General features: G+C 42.1%; 1 protein-coding gene across 1 annotated transcript in view; it reads right to left on the bottom strand.

Annotated features, from left to right (window-relative positions):
* ndufaf2 (NADH:ubiquinone oxidoreductase complex assembly factor 2) overlaps positions 1-17,395 on the bottom strand; it is a 185,376-nt gene that overhangs the window by 71,485 nt on the left and 96,496 nt on the right. The window contains exon 2 of the mRNA XM_078549299.1: positions 8,326-8,415. Coding sequence (XP_078405425.1) covers positions 8,326-8,415 — 90 coding nt within the window. The remainder of the gene's footprint in view (positions 1-8,325; positions 8,416-17,395) is intronic.

Here is a 17,395-nt window from a genome sequence, read left to right on the forward strand (position 1 = left end):
GGGAGCATGGAGAATTTGCTTTTCAAAGCTGATTTGACACAACTTGTAGCGCTAAATGAGATCAGCTATGGCTCAGTGGTAGTAGTCTTACCTCTGAGCCAGAAGGATGTGGGTTTTTGAAGTAATAATCTAGGCTGACACTTCAGAAAGACCTTGTGAATGAGACATTAAATCGAGGACCCATTTACCCTCTGAGGTAGAGCAAGGGCAGCAGGCACATAGGAACATCACCACCTGCAAGTTTCCATCCAAATCATACACCATTCTGTGGCGATAGCATAGTGGTATTGTTGCTGGACCAGTGATCCAGAGACCTAGGGTAATCCTCTGGGGTCCTGGGTTCGAATCCTGCTGTGGCAGATGGTGGAATTTGAATTCAATAAAAATCTGGAATTAAAAGTTGAATGATTGTCGACTGTTGTAAAAACCCATCTGGTTCACTAATGCCCTTTAGGGAAGGAGATCAATCGTCCTTACCTGGTCTGACCTACACGTAACTCCAAACCAACAGCAATGTGGTTGACTCTGAAATGACTGAGCAAGCCACTCAGTTGTAACAAACCGCTACAAAAAGTCACAAAAAACAAATGAAACCGGACAGACCGCCCGGCACTGATAACGGCACTCTCAGCTCTGCCGACCCTGCAAAGCCCTCATTACTAAAATCGGGACCAGTGCCAAAAATGGGAGAGCTGTCTCACAGACTAGTCAAGCAACAACCTGACATGGTCATCCTCACGGAATCATACCTGACAGATAATGTCCCAGACACCACCATCACCATCCCTGGGTATGTCCTGTCCCACCACAGGGCAAGCCGAGCAGAGGTGGCAGCACAGTGGTATACAGCTGGGAGGGAGTTGCCAATGGACTCTGGACCCTGTGAAGTCTCATGGCATCAGGTCAAACATGGGCAAGGAAACCTCCCTCATCTGATGAATCAGTGCTCCTTCATGTTGAACACCACTTGGAGGAAGCACTGAGGGTGGCATGGACGCAGAATGTACTCTGAGTGGGCGACATCAATGTGCACCACCAAGAGTGACCGAGATGGCTGAGTCCTAAAGGACATAGCTGTTAGACTGGGTCGGCGACAGTTGGTGAGGGAAAAACATACTTGACCTTGGCAGATGCATCTGTCCATGACAGTATCGGTAGGAGTGACCACTGCACAGTCGTTGTGGAGGCGAAGTCCCGGCCTCACATTGAGGATACCCCCCATTGTGTTGTGTGGCACTACCAGTGTGCTAAATAGGATAGATTTCGAACAGATCTAGCAACTCAAGACTGGGCATCCATGAGGCGCTGTGGGCCATCAGCAGCAGTAGAATTGTACTCAAACACAATCTGTAGCCTCATGGCCCAACATATCCCCCCACTCTACCATTACCATTAACCCAGGGGATCAATCCTGGTTTAATGAAGAGTGCAGGAGGACATGCCTGGAGCAGCACCAGGCATACCTAAAAATGAGGTGTCAACCTGGTGAAGCTATAACACAGGACTACTTGCATGCCAAACAGCATAAGCAGCAAATGATAGAGAGGGTTAAGTGATCCCACAACCAATGGATCAGATCTAAGCTCTGCAGTCCTGCCACATCTAATCATGAATGGTGGTGGACAATTAAACAACTCACTGGAGGGGAGGATCCACAAATACCCCCATCCTCAATGATGGAGGAGCCCACTACATCAGTGCAAAAGATAAGGCTGAAGCATTTGCAACAATCCTCAGCCAGAAGTGTCGAGTGGATGATCCATCTTGGCCTTCTCTGGAGGTCCCCAGCATCACAGATGCCAGTCTTCAGCCGATTCACTCCACATGAAATCAATCACTGGATACTGCAAAGGCTATGGGCCCTGACAATATTCTGGCAAAAGTGCTGAAGACTTATGCTCCAGAACTTGCCAAGCCCCTAGCCACGCTGTTCTAGTACAGCTACAACACTGGCATCCACCTGGCTATGTGGAAAATTGCCCAAGTATGTCCTGTTCACAAAAAGCAGGACAAATGCAACCCAGCCAATTACTGCCTCATCAGTCTACTCCCCATCATCAGTAAAGTAATGGAAGGGGTCATCAACAGTGCTATCAAGTGGCACTTGCTTAGCAATAACCTGCTCACTGATGCCCAGTTTTGGTTCCGCAAGGGCCACTCAGCTCCTGACATTGTTACAGCATTGGTTCAAACAGGGACAAAAGAGCTGAACTCCCACAGTGAGATGAGAGTGACTGCCCTTGACATCAAGGCAGCATTTGACAGAGTGTGGCATCAAGGAGCCCTAGCAAAACTGGAGTCAATGGGAATCAGGGGGAAAACTCTCCACTGGTTGGAGTCATACCTAGCACAAAGGAAGATGGTTGCGGTTGTTGAAGGTCAGTCATCTCAGCTCCAGAACATCACTGCAGGAGTTTCTCAGTGTCGTGTCCTCGGTCCAACCATCTTCAGCTACTTCATCAACGGCCTTCCCTCCATCATAAGGTCAGGAGTAGGGATGTTTGCTGATGACTGCACAATGTTCAGCACCATTTGCAACTCCTCAGATACTGAAGCAGTCCATGTCCAAATGCAGCAATACCTGGACAATATCCAGGCTTGAGCTAACAAGAGGCAAGTAACATTCACACCACACAAGTGTCAGACAATGACATCTCCAACAAGAGAGAATCCAACCATCGCCCCTTGATGTTCAATGGCATTACCATCACTGAATCCCCCACTATCAACATCTTGGGGGTTACTATTGACCAGAAACTGAACTGGACTAGCCATATAAATACTGTGGCTACAAGAGCAGGTCAGAGGCTAGGAATAGTATGACGAGTAACCCACCTCCTGATTCCCCAAAGCTGTCCACCATCTACAAGACACAAGTCAGGAGTGTGATGGAATATTCCCCAATTGCCTGGATGAGTGCAGCTCCCACAACACTCAAGAAGCTTGACACCATCCAGGACAAAGCAGCACGCTTGATTGGCACCACATCCACAAACATTCACTCCCTCCACCACCGACACGCAGTAGCACCAGTGTGTACCGCCTACAGGATGCACTGCAGGAATTCACTAAGGCTCCTTCAACAGCACCTTCCAAACCCATGACCACTATCATTTAGAGTTACAAGGGCAGCAAATAGATAGGAACACCACCACCTAGGAGTTCCCCTCCATGCCACTCACCATCCTGACTTAGAAATATACCACCGTTCCTTCACTGTCGCTGGATCAAAATCCTGGAACACCCTCCCTAACAGCACTGTGGGTGTACCCACACCACGTGGACTGCAGCGATTCAAGAAGGCAGCTCACCACCACCTTCTCAAGGACAACCAGGGTTGGGCAATAAATGCTGGCCCAGCCAAAGCCCACATCCCATGAATGAATAAAAAAAAATCTCAGTTCCTTCATTGTTGCTGGGTTAATAATCCTGGAACTTCCTACCTAGCAGCACCAAAGGAGATCCTGCACCACAAGGAATGCAGCAGTTCAAGAAAGCTGCTCACCACCACAAGGGCAATTAGGGGTGGACAATAAATGTTGACCTTTCCATATCCGATAAACAAATAAACAAGTGCCAAGATTTGGCTGAGATGCTAAACCAGGGCCCCAACTCAAGTAGACAAAATAGATCTCATAGGTACTGTTTTGAAGTGGAGTGGAATTCTCCCCAGTGTCCAGCCAATATTTATCCTTCAACCAATGTCATTAAAACAGATTTGCTGCACATTTTTCTCACTACTACTTGTGTGACTTTGTTGCATGAAGGTCAGCTACCATGTCTCCTACATTACAACAGCAACCATTCTTCAAAAATACTTCTTTGGCTGTGAAATGCCTGTCAATCAAAGCAGTCCAGCAGAGGGCTTTTTCTTAAACACTCACTGGCAGCTTCAGCCTTTTTTCTTAAAAAAGAACAGGGGATTTAAAAAACTTCAGGTCATGACAGTTATACAGACCTTTTCTATCTTTAGGAGCACATATATCTAACTCCATCCATTCGTGACTCCTACAATGTGGGTTAAGGCCCCTGCAACAGCCAAAATGTGCTTTGTTTGAACTCAGCACCGAGTTCAAATGGCCCTGCTGAGTTTAGGTGTGATCACACCCCCTGTGTGATCACGCCTTGCCCCTTTTACTACCGGATCTGTCGGAAATGGGGGAGGGCTTCCTGCATTCAGGTCCCACATGCCATTTTTAAAAGGTCCACGGAATCAGAAGGACTCCACAAAAATCTGTCCTTAGTTCTCAATCTTCTGCACCCAATGCACCATATTGGAAGCAGCAGATCCATGGGAAATGTGCAGCCCCACAGGGCAGGGATGTCCTACCTTTTGGATGTGAGGGTCATATACACATGCCTAAGGGTAATGAGTGAGCTCCATATGATCACACACAAATTGTAAGTGGTCCTGCACATTAAGTGCAAGAACTCGCCACACCATAGACAAGTTATGGCGCAGAAAGAGGCCATTCAGTATATCGTGTCTATGCCAGCTAAAAATAAAGAGAGAGAAAGAAGAAACTAGCCACTCATTTTTAATCCCATTTCCAGCACCTGACCTGTAGCCTTGCAGGTTGCAGCACTTCAGGTGCAGATCCAGGTACCTTTTTAATGAGTTGAGCATTTTGGCCTCAACCACCAAGTTAGGCAGTGAATTCTAGACGTCCACTACCCTCTGGATGAAAAACGTTTCCTCATGTCCCCTCTAATCCTTCTACCAATCACCTTAAATCTATGCCTCTGGTAATTGACCCTCAGCTAGGGGAATCAGGTTTTTCCTGTCTACCCTATCTAGGCCCCTCATAATTTTGTACACCTCAATTAGGCCATCTGCTCAGTCTCTTCTGTTCTAAGGAAAACAGTCCTAGCTATCCAATCTCTCTTCATAGCTGCAACTTTCAAGCCCTGGTAACATTCTTGTAAATCTCCTCTGTACTCTCTCCAGAGCAATTATGTCCTTCCTGTAATGTGGTGACCAGAACTGCACACAAAATTTCTGCTGTGGCCTAACCAGCATTTTATACAATTCCATCATTACATCCCTGCTTTTGTATTCAATACCTCGTCCAATAAAGGAAAGCATTCCATATGCTTTCTTGGCCACCTTGTCCACCTGTCCTGCCACCTTCAGTGACCTGTGGACATGCAGTCCAAGGTCTCTCACTTCCTCAACCCCTCAATATGCTTTGTCCTTGCTTTGTCTGCCACATGTGAAGAATGAGTACTCCATATCCAAGAAAAGCAAGAACCCATACCCAATACACAAAAAAGCAAGACTCATATTGGTACAAAAAAGTAAGAATCCCAACGTACGAAAAAAAAAATGGAACCCTCACACACAAAAAAGACCACCCATGAATAAGGTGGAATGAACAACCAAATTTTCCCTTTTTTTTTTCCTCTCTTTACCTTCCTCCTTCTTCTCCACTTCTGAAGCTTAAAAACTTGGAATCTTGAGCGCTTTAAAAATTCTGGGCCTGGAGGACTGCTATTATGCTTTGGGTTTTAGATTACTTGGGTTTGACATCACCAACAACTCCCACATGTGATCCTTGTGTTTCATGCGATTCAGAGAATGCATAATATTTACACACAAAATACATATACAAAAACAATAAAAATACTTTCCCAGAGCTATTATTCAACATCACTGGATCCCTGAAAAATAGTTGCTCACTTGTCAAAAAAGCTATGGAGACAGAACATATGATCTTCCTTCAAGAGGATACAGGGTCAGTACTGCTGGCAGCAACATTGGGAGACACTTTAAAAAGAGCCATGAGGCCGTGACTGGATAGTCATCCATGAGGGGAAGAAAGGGCAGAAAAGCTATTTTTCTGACAAGTGTGTATATAGAGGAGACCATGCACCAGAGCTCAGTTTAAAATGTAGGCTGTTAAATCATTGCAGTTTGTACTTAACCATGCCGAACAAACTGCACAGACATCGAATGAAGTGTGGAAATGTAGGCTTTTTGAACTTAGAAGTTAGAAACAGGGCACCTCAAGACAACAAAGTCATTCTATATGCAAATATAGGAGAAGATTATGAAGACTGTTGTTTCATTTTGCAGTTTTTCAAAAGCACGAGTGGCGTGTACAGGGTCTACATTCTCCTTAATCATGCAAAAATGTCATAAAAACTGATAAATAACAGAGCAGATAGCTTGGGTAGGTTACATATAAAAGAAGAGGCTTCTAAAACAGACAATTATTATTGAAGAGTTCTATTGGACATTCTAGTCTCACCTCAGCCCAAATGATGCTGGCAGCCTTCATCTAAACATTTAGGTTCCAAAATTTGTGATACCAGTCGAGGGCTATGATCCTCAGAAACAGCGCTACAGAATAATTAGAATTACTAATGAAATGGAGGAAGGTAGATGCTGGTTGCCCATCGTCATTCTGGAAATCAAAAGAAAAGCCTTGAGGACAAATTTGTTACCTCAACTTAATTATGCTTCTATGATCCTTCAGTTTGAGATTCTGCTCCATTGGTTCAAGAAAATCAAGCAAATTTATTAGACCCCTAGAGGGATTGTAAATCCTCACATGTATGTCTGGCTGAGTTACAGAGACTGTTAAAGGAAGAGAGGATGGATGGGATTGCAAACCTGTGACTTTGTGATCTGGCATTCCAGTATATTTTGCTGTGCAGCTGACTGTCAATTGGGAGTCTGGCTTGATTAGCCCAAGAGAAAGGGGAATCCCCACAGCAGACTATGCTTTATAGCTTCTACTACTTGCTTACCAAGTGGATAAGGCAAAAAATCTCAAAATAAATCAGGCAGATGCCTAGGATGAGTGAGGAGATGTGTTAAAATATATCCAAATCTATTGAAGGCTGACCACAGAACAATTTAGGTATTATAATTAGTTTTTAAACAGTCCCAATTGTGAACTGAAAAAATAAACCAATGAAGTTCTGATCTTCACTGGGTAGTTGAAAAACTTCCTAATTTCAGTTTTCAAACAATGTTTGAAAAGCAAGGAAAGCTTGGATGGGGGAGTTGGGATTTGAAGATACTAAAAGAAACATAAATGTTCTCTGTTAAAGATATAAAGCTAAACTAGGAATGGAGTCAATGGGAAAAGATACACACTACACATATTGTCATCTAGAAGGTTAACAACTTATCCAGACAATATATATAGGCCTTTTTCTGGACCACATTATTTGCTCAAATGAACGTACAGGACTTGTTTACTCGGCTAATCTAAATGTTTGAAAAAACATCATACATCATTACTCTTTCTCTCATACCCTTCAATCACTTATCTATCCATTTTCTCTTAGATTTACCAAGTGTGTCCACCTCCACAGCCTCCCTGGCAGTCTGATTCATAGTTTGTAAAACAGTTAAGACCAAACATTTATCATCACCCCGTCAACTGAGCTCGAGCCAGTTTCCTCTTATTGTAGAGTTTGTGTTTATTATTCAGGTTTAATTGATCCATGCCCTATAGAGTCCTGAATACCTCAATAAAATATTCTCCAAGCCTTCTTTGCTCCAGTTTCCATAGCTTATTCCTTACAACTAATTCTAGGTGTTAGTTGCTGCTCAACGTATCTCCACCAATGCCATGATGGCCTCAAACAGTAGTGACCAGAACTGCATAAGTGTTTCAGGTAGGGTAGGATCATTGCTTTGTATGAGCTCTTTATAATTTGCTCAAACTTAAGCGAAAATCATACCCCAATACCAATTACCAAGCGACAAATGTTTGACAAACATTTTTATGAATGCGTTACACCTTTAAGAAATCAAGTAAAAGGCCACTGCAGAATTCTTCAGTATTCCTTCAGGAAAGCACAACAATATATTGGGAATGTACAATATATGTGTGGAAGAAATTAGGATACAACACAGTCCCAAGAATTTAAGGTCACAGACATGAGTAATTAGGGCAATGCACAAGTAATGTATTCGTTCTTTAAAACACCTCTATTGTGATTTTGCAGGTGTTAATCATTATATATGCGTATTTCATTACAATTTTTGCTGATTCGGACCAGCTATCCTCACTTGTTCCGGTTGAGGTACTCTGTTGACCGATGAACATATGTTTAAAGTAAAGGAGGACAGTGGGTAAGAATAAGACTATCTTCCTGTTTTTAATTTAAGAAATATTTCCAGCTACAAGGCTTTTCCATTTCATACAGCAATGTGGAGCAGAAATAGGGCAAGTAACTTGTTTATGGTTGGCATAAACTAGAAAAGAATGCTTAAACAAACCCCACAAGTTCACAATTAACTGTTGACTAGAACACAAGCTGCTATGAAACATTCTAAGCGTACATGTTGAAAAGGCATATTCTTACCTTCCCATTCAGAAGGAATGTCTCCAACTTCATAATCAATTTCTTTTGGATTGACCGCTTCAATTATTCTTTTTGAACGAATAGTCTGTCCTAGAACCAAGAACAAATGATTACCTAACATCCAACACTGGAGAGGAGAAATTTCCTTCAAGTAAACATTGGAAGACTAAAACCATGGTTTTCTGTTTCCACTCCAAACTCCATTCCCTAGATACTGACCTCTATCCCTCTCCCTGGCAACAGTCAGAGATTAAGCCAGTTTGTTTGCAGCCTTGGTGTCATACTTGACCTTGAGATGAGCTTCTGACCTCACATTCACACCATCATGAAAATTGCCTATTTCCATCTCTGTAATATCACCTGACTTGACCCATGTCTCAGCTCATCTGCAGCTGAAACCCTCATGCATGCCTTTGTTACTTCTTGACTTGAATTTCCAAAACATTCCTGGCTGGTTTTCTACATTCTACCCTCAATATACTTGCGAGCACCCAAAACTCTGCTGCATGTGTCTTAACTCACACCAACTCCCATTTACCTATCACCTCTGTGCTCGCTGACCTACACTGGCTCCTACTCAAGCAGCATATTTAGAACAGATTTTAAATTCTCATCCTTATTTTTTAAATCCCTCCATGATATTGCCTCTCTCTCTGTAATCTCTTCCAGCCTCGCAACCCTTCAAAGTATCTAAGCTCTCCTAACTTTAGCCCTTGGAGCACCCAGATTTTAATCACTCTACCATTGGTGGTCTGCCTTCAGTTACCTAGACCCTAAGCTCTGGAATACCTCCCCACTACAGTTCTCCTTCTCTCTACCTTGCTTTCCTCCTTTTACGTCACTCATTAAAACCTACCTCTTTGGCCAAGCTTTTGGTTACCTGACCTAATCTCCTTATGTGGCTCTGTGTTATATTTTGTTTTTAATCATGCTCCTGTGAAGAATCTTGCGATATTTTATTACGTTAAAGCCATTATATAAACCTAAGTTGTTGTTGTAAGTGCTAATACCTCGAAAAGCTAAATTAAGCTATTACTCCCCCAAACCCCACACTCACCCCACCATTACAATATTCCCACTGTAATACATGGTACAAATCCAAAAGCAAAGCTCTATTACCATTCAATGCAAACGCATTTATTAATACAATAATATAACTCATTGTAGTGTTGATCACTGACAGGTTTGGACCTATAGTGTAGTTTTGATGTTTTCAGCAGTTCTGCTGCAGCTTAAATACAAAAGCAAATGGCCCAACAATGAAATACAGAAATCTACTGAAATATATCACGTGACTAACTTGAGGCAAAAAATATTATAAATCATACTAAAACTAAAAGATACAGGTCTCAAACACATTTCAATACAGTTTGCCTATCACAAAAGTTGCTTAAGATACAAGAAACTTCCTGTTATTTCCTCCCTCAAATCTCCTATTCCCAGTTATTTACATTATAAGATGTTTGTTTTTTTTGCTCTATGTCCCATTAGGAATTTGACATGTTTGCTTAAAATGTTTATTTGTTTATCTTGCCTTTGGTTGGATTAATTAAGATGGGTTGAAGGGCATTCTCATCATAAATATCTTATGATCTTGCTCCATTTTCGAAAACTTTCCTCAGCTATTTAGATAATTACAAAAGCTATTTATTTTCTTTACTTTTGAGGATAAACTTATATTTCTTACTGTAACTGTCACTGGTGTACCGGTGTCTTTGTAGGTGCTTGTGCACTGTATCGTCTCCAATAAGGTTATCAACCTGAAACCTCAATTCTCTTTCCACAGATGCTGCTTGACCTGAGTATTTTCAGCATCTTCTGTTTTTAGGTAATTCTTCATAGTTTGTGCTTGGCTGACTGATATAAGCTTCAGCATTCTAGGTTAAATTGAAGCACCTCAAATATCCCACCTCTGATTCCACTGTATTAGTCTCCCCCTCAGCATTTATATTTAATGCCATAAACCATATAAAAAGCTGAAAGAAATAAAATCTTCTTTTTTGCTCTCTAGACCCACAGCTGTTATATTTAAATGTTTTTGTCTAATCACACTGCAGTTCCCTCTGGTGAAAACTGCTACTCACATAAGCAACCCACAGGCACACACAGTTGTCAAAAGCAGCTGGAAATTCTCAGTATCCAGGTCCAGGTGAAATTTCTAATTCAACTGTCAGGCTACACACAAAAGGACAGGCATATCTCAGAAAAGCTTCTTGCAGCCATTAATAACTAATTAGATTGGTAAATCTGTGGAAGAAAAGTTGTGGATGAAATTTGTGTAAGGAACTTACTGAGTACACTGATGGGCCTGTTTTGTGGTACATATTGGGTTGGTGAATGGTATCTTTGCAGAGGGGGAAATCAAGAGATTTGATTGGTTGATTTTCTGCTGGTTTTCTGGTTCTCTTTGGTAATTTTCAAAACATCTTCTAATTATTTTTTCTCATTTAGGCAACTGGCTGCTTAATGGCAATAACAGATAAATGGTTTTTTAAGCCAAACACAATTTTTTTTACCCTGTAGTAGTGTGACATTTTATAGGTTTGCTGCTGAGGCACAAGTCATTTGAAAAGGTGAGATGTATAAGGTGACTTTTAACTATATAGATTGGAATCACAGAATGGTTACAGCACAGGAGGCCATTCGGCCTGTCATGTCTGCTGGCTCTCTGAAAGGGCAGTTCACCTAGTGCCACTCCCCAGCCTTCTCCCCGTAGCCCTGCACATTCTTCCTTTTCAAATAATAACCCAATTCCCTCCTGAATGCCTTGATTAACCCTGCCTCCGCCACACTTTCAGGCAGTGCATTCCAGATCCTAACCACTCATGGCATGAAAAAGTTTTCCCTCATGTCTCTATTGCTTGTTTTCACAATTACCATAGTGTGTAAAATGTTTATATCTAATATGTAATTGATTTGTGCCAAAGTTTTCCAGCAAAATTATGCATAGAAGTTACAACACATAAATAGACCATCTGGCCCAACCAGTAAATGCTAATATTTGTCCTCAACATGGGCAAATAGTTCGAATCACATTTACCGAACTTGTTCCCATATCTAGCACAGGCATGATGGGCCAAATAGCCTTTTGCTGTGGGGTATAGTTTTATGGGAAGTTGCCAATATGCCAAGTTCTAATTGATAGCATGTATAATAACATAAGAAAAACGAGCAGGAGCAGATCATTTGGCCCCTCGAGCCTGCTCTGTCATTAAATAAGATCATGGATGATCTGTGGCCTTAACTCCACTTATTTGTCCGCCCCCCCATTACCTTTAACTCCCTTGTAGATCAAAAATCTGTGCAACTCAGCCTTGAATATATTAAATTACTATTTCATTTGTGAGATTACTCAGTATAGAAACTTCCATTATTGAAATGCAGATTACTTCACAATAAACCTAAACAACGATATTACAAATCATTAATCTCCTCATGTAAACACAGTCATGTACTGCCATGGAGTACTTGGCATGAATTCGGGTCTGCATCGACAGTCACATGCAGTACAAATTTACCAAAAGCAGTTAAAAAAAAACTCCAGATTAAACAAACAGTTTACAGGCAAACTCTAAAAAGTGATGAACACCAGGAAAGAATTGAAATCCCACTTTCATCTCAGAGTTTAGATGGTTGCAGAACCTTGTCTTGAACTCTCAATTTAGGACATGATCTGAACATTTTGGTGAAGTTCCTACTTTCAAATTAATCACAGTAATACTTTACTACATAGCTAATACAAGTTTCAATCACACAGTGTTTTCAGTCCCAACCACAATGTAACTCAATCTTATCTTCGTATGGCATTATTGGCACTGATGACAGCACAATGTACACATCAGATGGACTTAATGTTGGCGATGGGGGTTTTGCCCAATGGCTGGAGAACCGGCGGGGGCCCTATGTTGCCTCCGTTGGTGAAGGGCTGCCAGAATTAAGTACCCATCAGGCACTTATCTGGCCGGGATGGGTATTCCCTGGGATTTAGGACCCAGGGGGTACAAATCCTGCCTCAGAGGCCAGCAGTTCCCCATTGCCTGTCAGCACTACAGGGAAGAAGGGACAGGTGGGTGGTTCTAAGCATTAATTGCCCACTAAGGGCTTCAATTAACATCCAGGCAGGAATGCTGTACTCGAGTCTTCTTGCCCAGGACTTAACCGGGAGGAAACAGGAAGGTAGCACGGTCTGTAATCTGCACCTTCTCATTCGTTTAAGTACCCACCTGCCTTCAAACTTGCTGCTAGTGGGGCAGGTCCATTAAATTCCACCCAATGTTTCTCTTCAGGCTCTCTCTCTCCACCATCTTACCATCAAAAACTGCATCCCCCACTTGCATTATCTTCCCTGGAGAGTGGTAGAAAGATGGTGGGCTAATGAGCTCCGGGTCTGCGCTGACAGCCATACACTCCTGAAACACAACTGATGCTGGCTGTGTCTCGGCAGGAATATTCTGAACTGCCTCATGCAGCTTGTCATGTCCTTAGAAGCATGCCTGATGTTGGAAGGCTGGGGCCACCACTCTAAAATATGTTAGCAGCAGGCTCCTAGATTGTATTTCCTAACCTTCCACTGCAGTCTTGAGCAGGAGCTCCAGTCATCTGAAAGCAGGCATGATGGCAGCTATCTGATCCCACAAGGCCTCAGTAAGAGACAAAAACATGATTCATTGCATCCTCCAGGTATGTTACACAAAGCATCAAGAGCAGAAGCATGAGCTTCTATCAAGGTGGAAGCCCTGGTTTCACTCACAATGTTCCTTGCTGCGTGGCCCAATGCCTCATCACCTGCGGCACTAGTTCTTCTATTCCAACATCCCCTTCGCCACGTCGGTGCTGAGGAATATAGTAGACCTGGACACAACAGCCACAAGGAGCTCCATGTATCTACTAATGGACCCGAGAGTCCTCATTCCCTTCAAATCAGTAAGACACCAGCAGGTGTCTCTTCAGGCCGCTAACCATCAAAACATACTCCACTCACTCTAATTCATGTCTACTGCCTAACCGGTCTCTCTGGAGAGGCAGTGTTGTACTTCACATCCTTAGAATCTCACTGGCTCTTTGCAACTAGTTAATGATGCTGGAAATCTCAGCTGACCTGCGAGATCTGCCATCGCTGAATCCCCCATTGGGGGTTACCATTGACCAGAAACTGAACTCGACTAGCCATATAAATGCTGTGGCTACAGGAGCAGGTCAGGGGCTCAGAATCCTACAGCAAGGAACTCACCTCCTGACTACTCAAAGCCTGTCCACCATCTACAAGGCACAAATCAGGAGTGCGATGGAATACCCTCTGCTTGCCTGGATGAGTGCAGTTCCAACAACACTGAAGAAGCTCTACACCATCCAGGACAAAGTAGCCTGCTTGATTGGCACCCCATCCTCAAACATTCACTCCCTCCACCATCGACGCACAGTGGCAACAGTGTGTACCATCTACAAGATGCATTGCAGGAATTCACCAAGGCTCCTTCGACAACACCTTCCAAACTCACGACCACTACCATCTAGAAGGACAAGGGCAGCAACTTGAAGTTCCCCTCCAAGTCACTCACCACCATGACTTGGAAATATATCGCTGCTTCTTCACTGTCGCTGGGTCAAAAACCTGGCACTCCCTTCCTAACAGCACTGTGGGTGTACCTCCATCACATGGACTGCAGTGGTTCAAGAAGGCAGCTCACCACCACCTTCTCAAGAGCAACTAGGGATGGGCAATAAATGCTGGACCAGCTAGCATAGCCCACATCCTGTGAATGAATAAAAAGAGATGCACTGCAGCAACTCATCAAGCCTCCTTAGTCAGTACTTTTCAAACACACGACCATTACCATCTAGAAAGACAAGGGTAGCAGAAAATTGGGAACACCACCACCTGGAAACTTCCCCTCCAAGCCACTCACCACCCTGACTTGGAAATATATCACTGTTCCTTCACTGTCACTGGGTCAAAATCCTGGAACTCCCTCCCTAACAGCATTGTGGATGTACCTACACCACATGGACTGCAGCGGTTCAAGAAGGCAGCTCACCACCACCTTCTCAAGGGCAATTAGGGATGGTCAATAAATGCTGGTCTAGCCAGTGACGCTCCCATCCCATGAACGAAGAAAAAAAAAACTTCTTGTTGTCCCTGGTGGAAGGTGCCTGTGCTGCTCCCCTGTTGAGGGCAGCTGAGTGATTCTGACTCAGTTTGGCATTGGCCTGAAGACAGGGAGGGAGGGCGCACTCCCAGGAAAGAAGCAAGCTGTGCACCTCTGGCTTTCCATTGCACCTTTATGTACCTGCTCAACGAGGTCAAGGTACATGAAAAATTCAGGTTCTGTTTTCTCCAGTATTAGCCCCCCACCCATCCCAAGGTGGAATGATGTAATTGAGTGCCACACAAAATTCCACTGCTTGATTTTGTTTCTTATGAATCAGATAGACATCAATTTTCAATCCCCATCCCTCGCCACCTCTCTCCACCAAAAGAAAGATACAGTTTGAACCCTAATTTTGGCTTTTTCCTTCTCTACATGCCAATTTACATGGCCCCTCCATGAACTAGTTATTGAAGTTTCACCGGTGTGCTTTTTTTCCTCCACGCATGTTATAACACAAGTTTAAAATATTCCTCCTACAAACACACTTTGTTATAAAGGTTACAAAATTGATTCTTTGTTCAGGCACTGATTTGTCTTGACTCGGGTTATAGGGATGTCCTAAAGGATCCATTGTAATGCAACACAATTATGTTTGAACAGCTAATACTTGAATTGTGAACTCAGCATGTGCCCCTTTAAGTGGTGTAGCAGAATGTTGCTACATTAAACAATATACATTGCCGTTCATTAGTGCTGTTTTATTTATTTTAGATCTTCCCAATATATTTTATAAGGCACTATGTACCATTTTGCTCTTTATGCAAAGTAATTTTGTTAAAAGTTTAAATGAGAACTCAGGAAGATAGTGTTACTGTGGCAAGAGTTCAATCTCGAGCAGGTTCTCTGTTAGAATAGGGAACAAAGGACAGTGAACCAGTTCATTATCATGAGGATTATTCTAGCACAGAACCTGCTGGAGACTGCACTATAGCTGCTAATAGAAGAATAGAAGGATCCTTCACATTTTGCTTCAGATCTGTGGAGGCCCTGACTGAGTTGTTCAAATCTGATGGCCAGCCAATTGCAACAGGTGAACAACACATTCTACAGATTACAGAAAGCAGTCTATCCAATCTACAACCAAGACAGTGTATTTTGTTACGGAGATCACTTTTGTATGTAGACTATCTATAGATACCAGTTCTTCCTCTAGGTAGATCACATCACCATAAATTTTAAACAATGTACTTTAGATTGCTGACTATGAAATACTTCAAGAACCATCTCTGAAATTCGCTGGGGTTTACCATTTGTTGAAGCGCCACATTTCACAATGTCAATTTAGTCTTAGTTTTGTAGTGTGACCCAAGTGCATTAGGAATTGGGATTTAGACTGCATCAAACCCATTTCATTAAGGATTCCTTCAATCATCAGGAAAGGAATTTTTCAATCTGTTAGTTTTACTTGATCTGAACAGAATTTCCATGCAAAAAGCCAATGTGTTAATATATAGTGCTATCAAGTCCTCAGAAGAGGATCAAAAAAGTTTGCAATCTATTTTTTATGATTTGTAACCTGACATTTATGAAACAAAAGTGAAAGCAGAGGACACGGCCTCCACTTGAATGGGGGTAAATTCAAAGCCTCTCTTTGGAAACACTGCTTTAGCAAGCGGTCAATTTTGGAAAATACTCCCTATGGAGACAATGGAAGCAGTTGGTATTGATTCATTCAAATTCAAATTTCATTTTTTCCAGAAAATAACATTTTGGGACATAGAATAGGAGCATTTTGAGACAGGATATGTGCAGTATTTTCCTTGGGATGAGAAAGGTGACTTTGGACTTTGGCTCCATCACTAAGGTTTTCCTTTGAAACGATAGAGATCAATTGAAACGATTAGCCAACAGCTCCATCATCATTGTACCCAGAAACTATCAGAATGGTAGAAAGCAAACCGGATGGATCTTAGTCTTACCTCATTTAGTAATTCCTAGTTTACTAAATCACACAACTTACTTCAATTTGATCAGTGCCCAGAAATTCATCATTTTGTAAACCATTTTATTCATGTTGCCACCTGTCACAATGTTCCAAATGAAAATCTATTCTGTGATTCCATTTTTCACTTTAAGATGTGGCAATTTGATCAGAAAACTAATGAGCAATACTGACAACTGGTGAGAAAGCGAAAGGCCAGACAGTCCAAGCTAAAGGAAGAGGGGGGTAAATACAATCTCGAAATGTTGTAATATAAATTTGGCTCAAAGCTTGTTTTAATAGCTTCCATACTTTTTCTTTTGTGTGCCTGCAGGAGTGGATACACAGGAAAAACAGTGAGACAAATTTAGAGAGAAAACGTATACATTTTGCAAAGGAGACCAAACGCAACCAGAAAACACTTCAAACCTGCCATCAATTTCAGACCTTTTGATTGACATGAACTGGTAATGCAATTGTTCTTGCATTGCCTTACACTGTTGAACAGAGGAGAGTATGCCTTGCATACAGGTTTATGGATTGTTTCGGGAACTAGGTCAAATGAATGAATATTTAAATTTGATACTATGGCTGCCTGTTTCAGTCACGTGTACTGATTTTTGACTGTTTTCCCACAGTTTGAGAGCTTCCACAGTCAGCTATCTTCAAATGAAAAGAACTATTACTTTCTTTAAACAATAATTGGACATATTTAGCAATGATTTAGAGACTCATTTGCCTAGCACAGAACATGGATACAGTATTTGCTGGAACGTTTTTTTAAAATGGCAATAATTTGCACTACAATTAAATTCACTGTAATTCTAAGCTGTAATTCTGAGGATGTTTGGGTGCAGTATATAAAGGAAGTTCAGCAATTTTCACTTTTGTTTCCATCTTTATCCATTTCATTGGGACAAACTAGACTTCAAAACAGGCTACGTAACAAATTAATTTAAACATCTAAATTATTTCAGATTCAAGTTTAAACTATTCAGTT

The sequence above is a fragment of the Cetorhinus maximus genome, chromosome 1 (genome assembly GCF_964194155.1).
Source record: "Cetorhinus maximus chromosome 1, sCetMax3.hap1.1, whole genome shotgun sequence".
Lineage (NCBI taxonomy): Eukaryota > Metazoa > Chordata > Chondrichthyes > Lamniformes > Cetorhinidae > Cetorhinus > Cetorhinus maximus.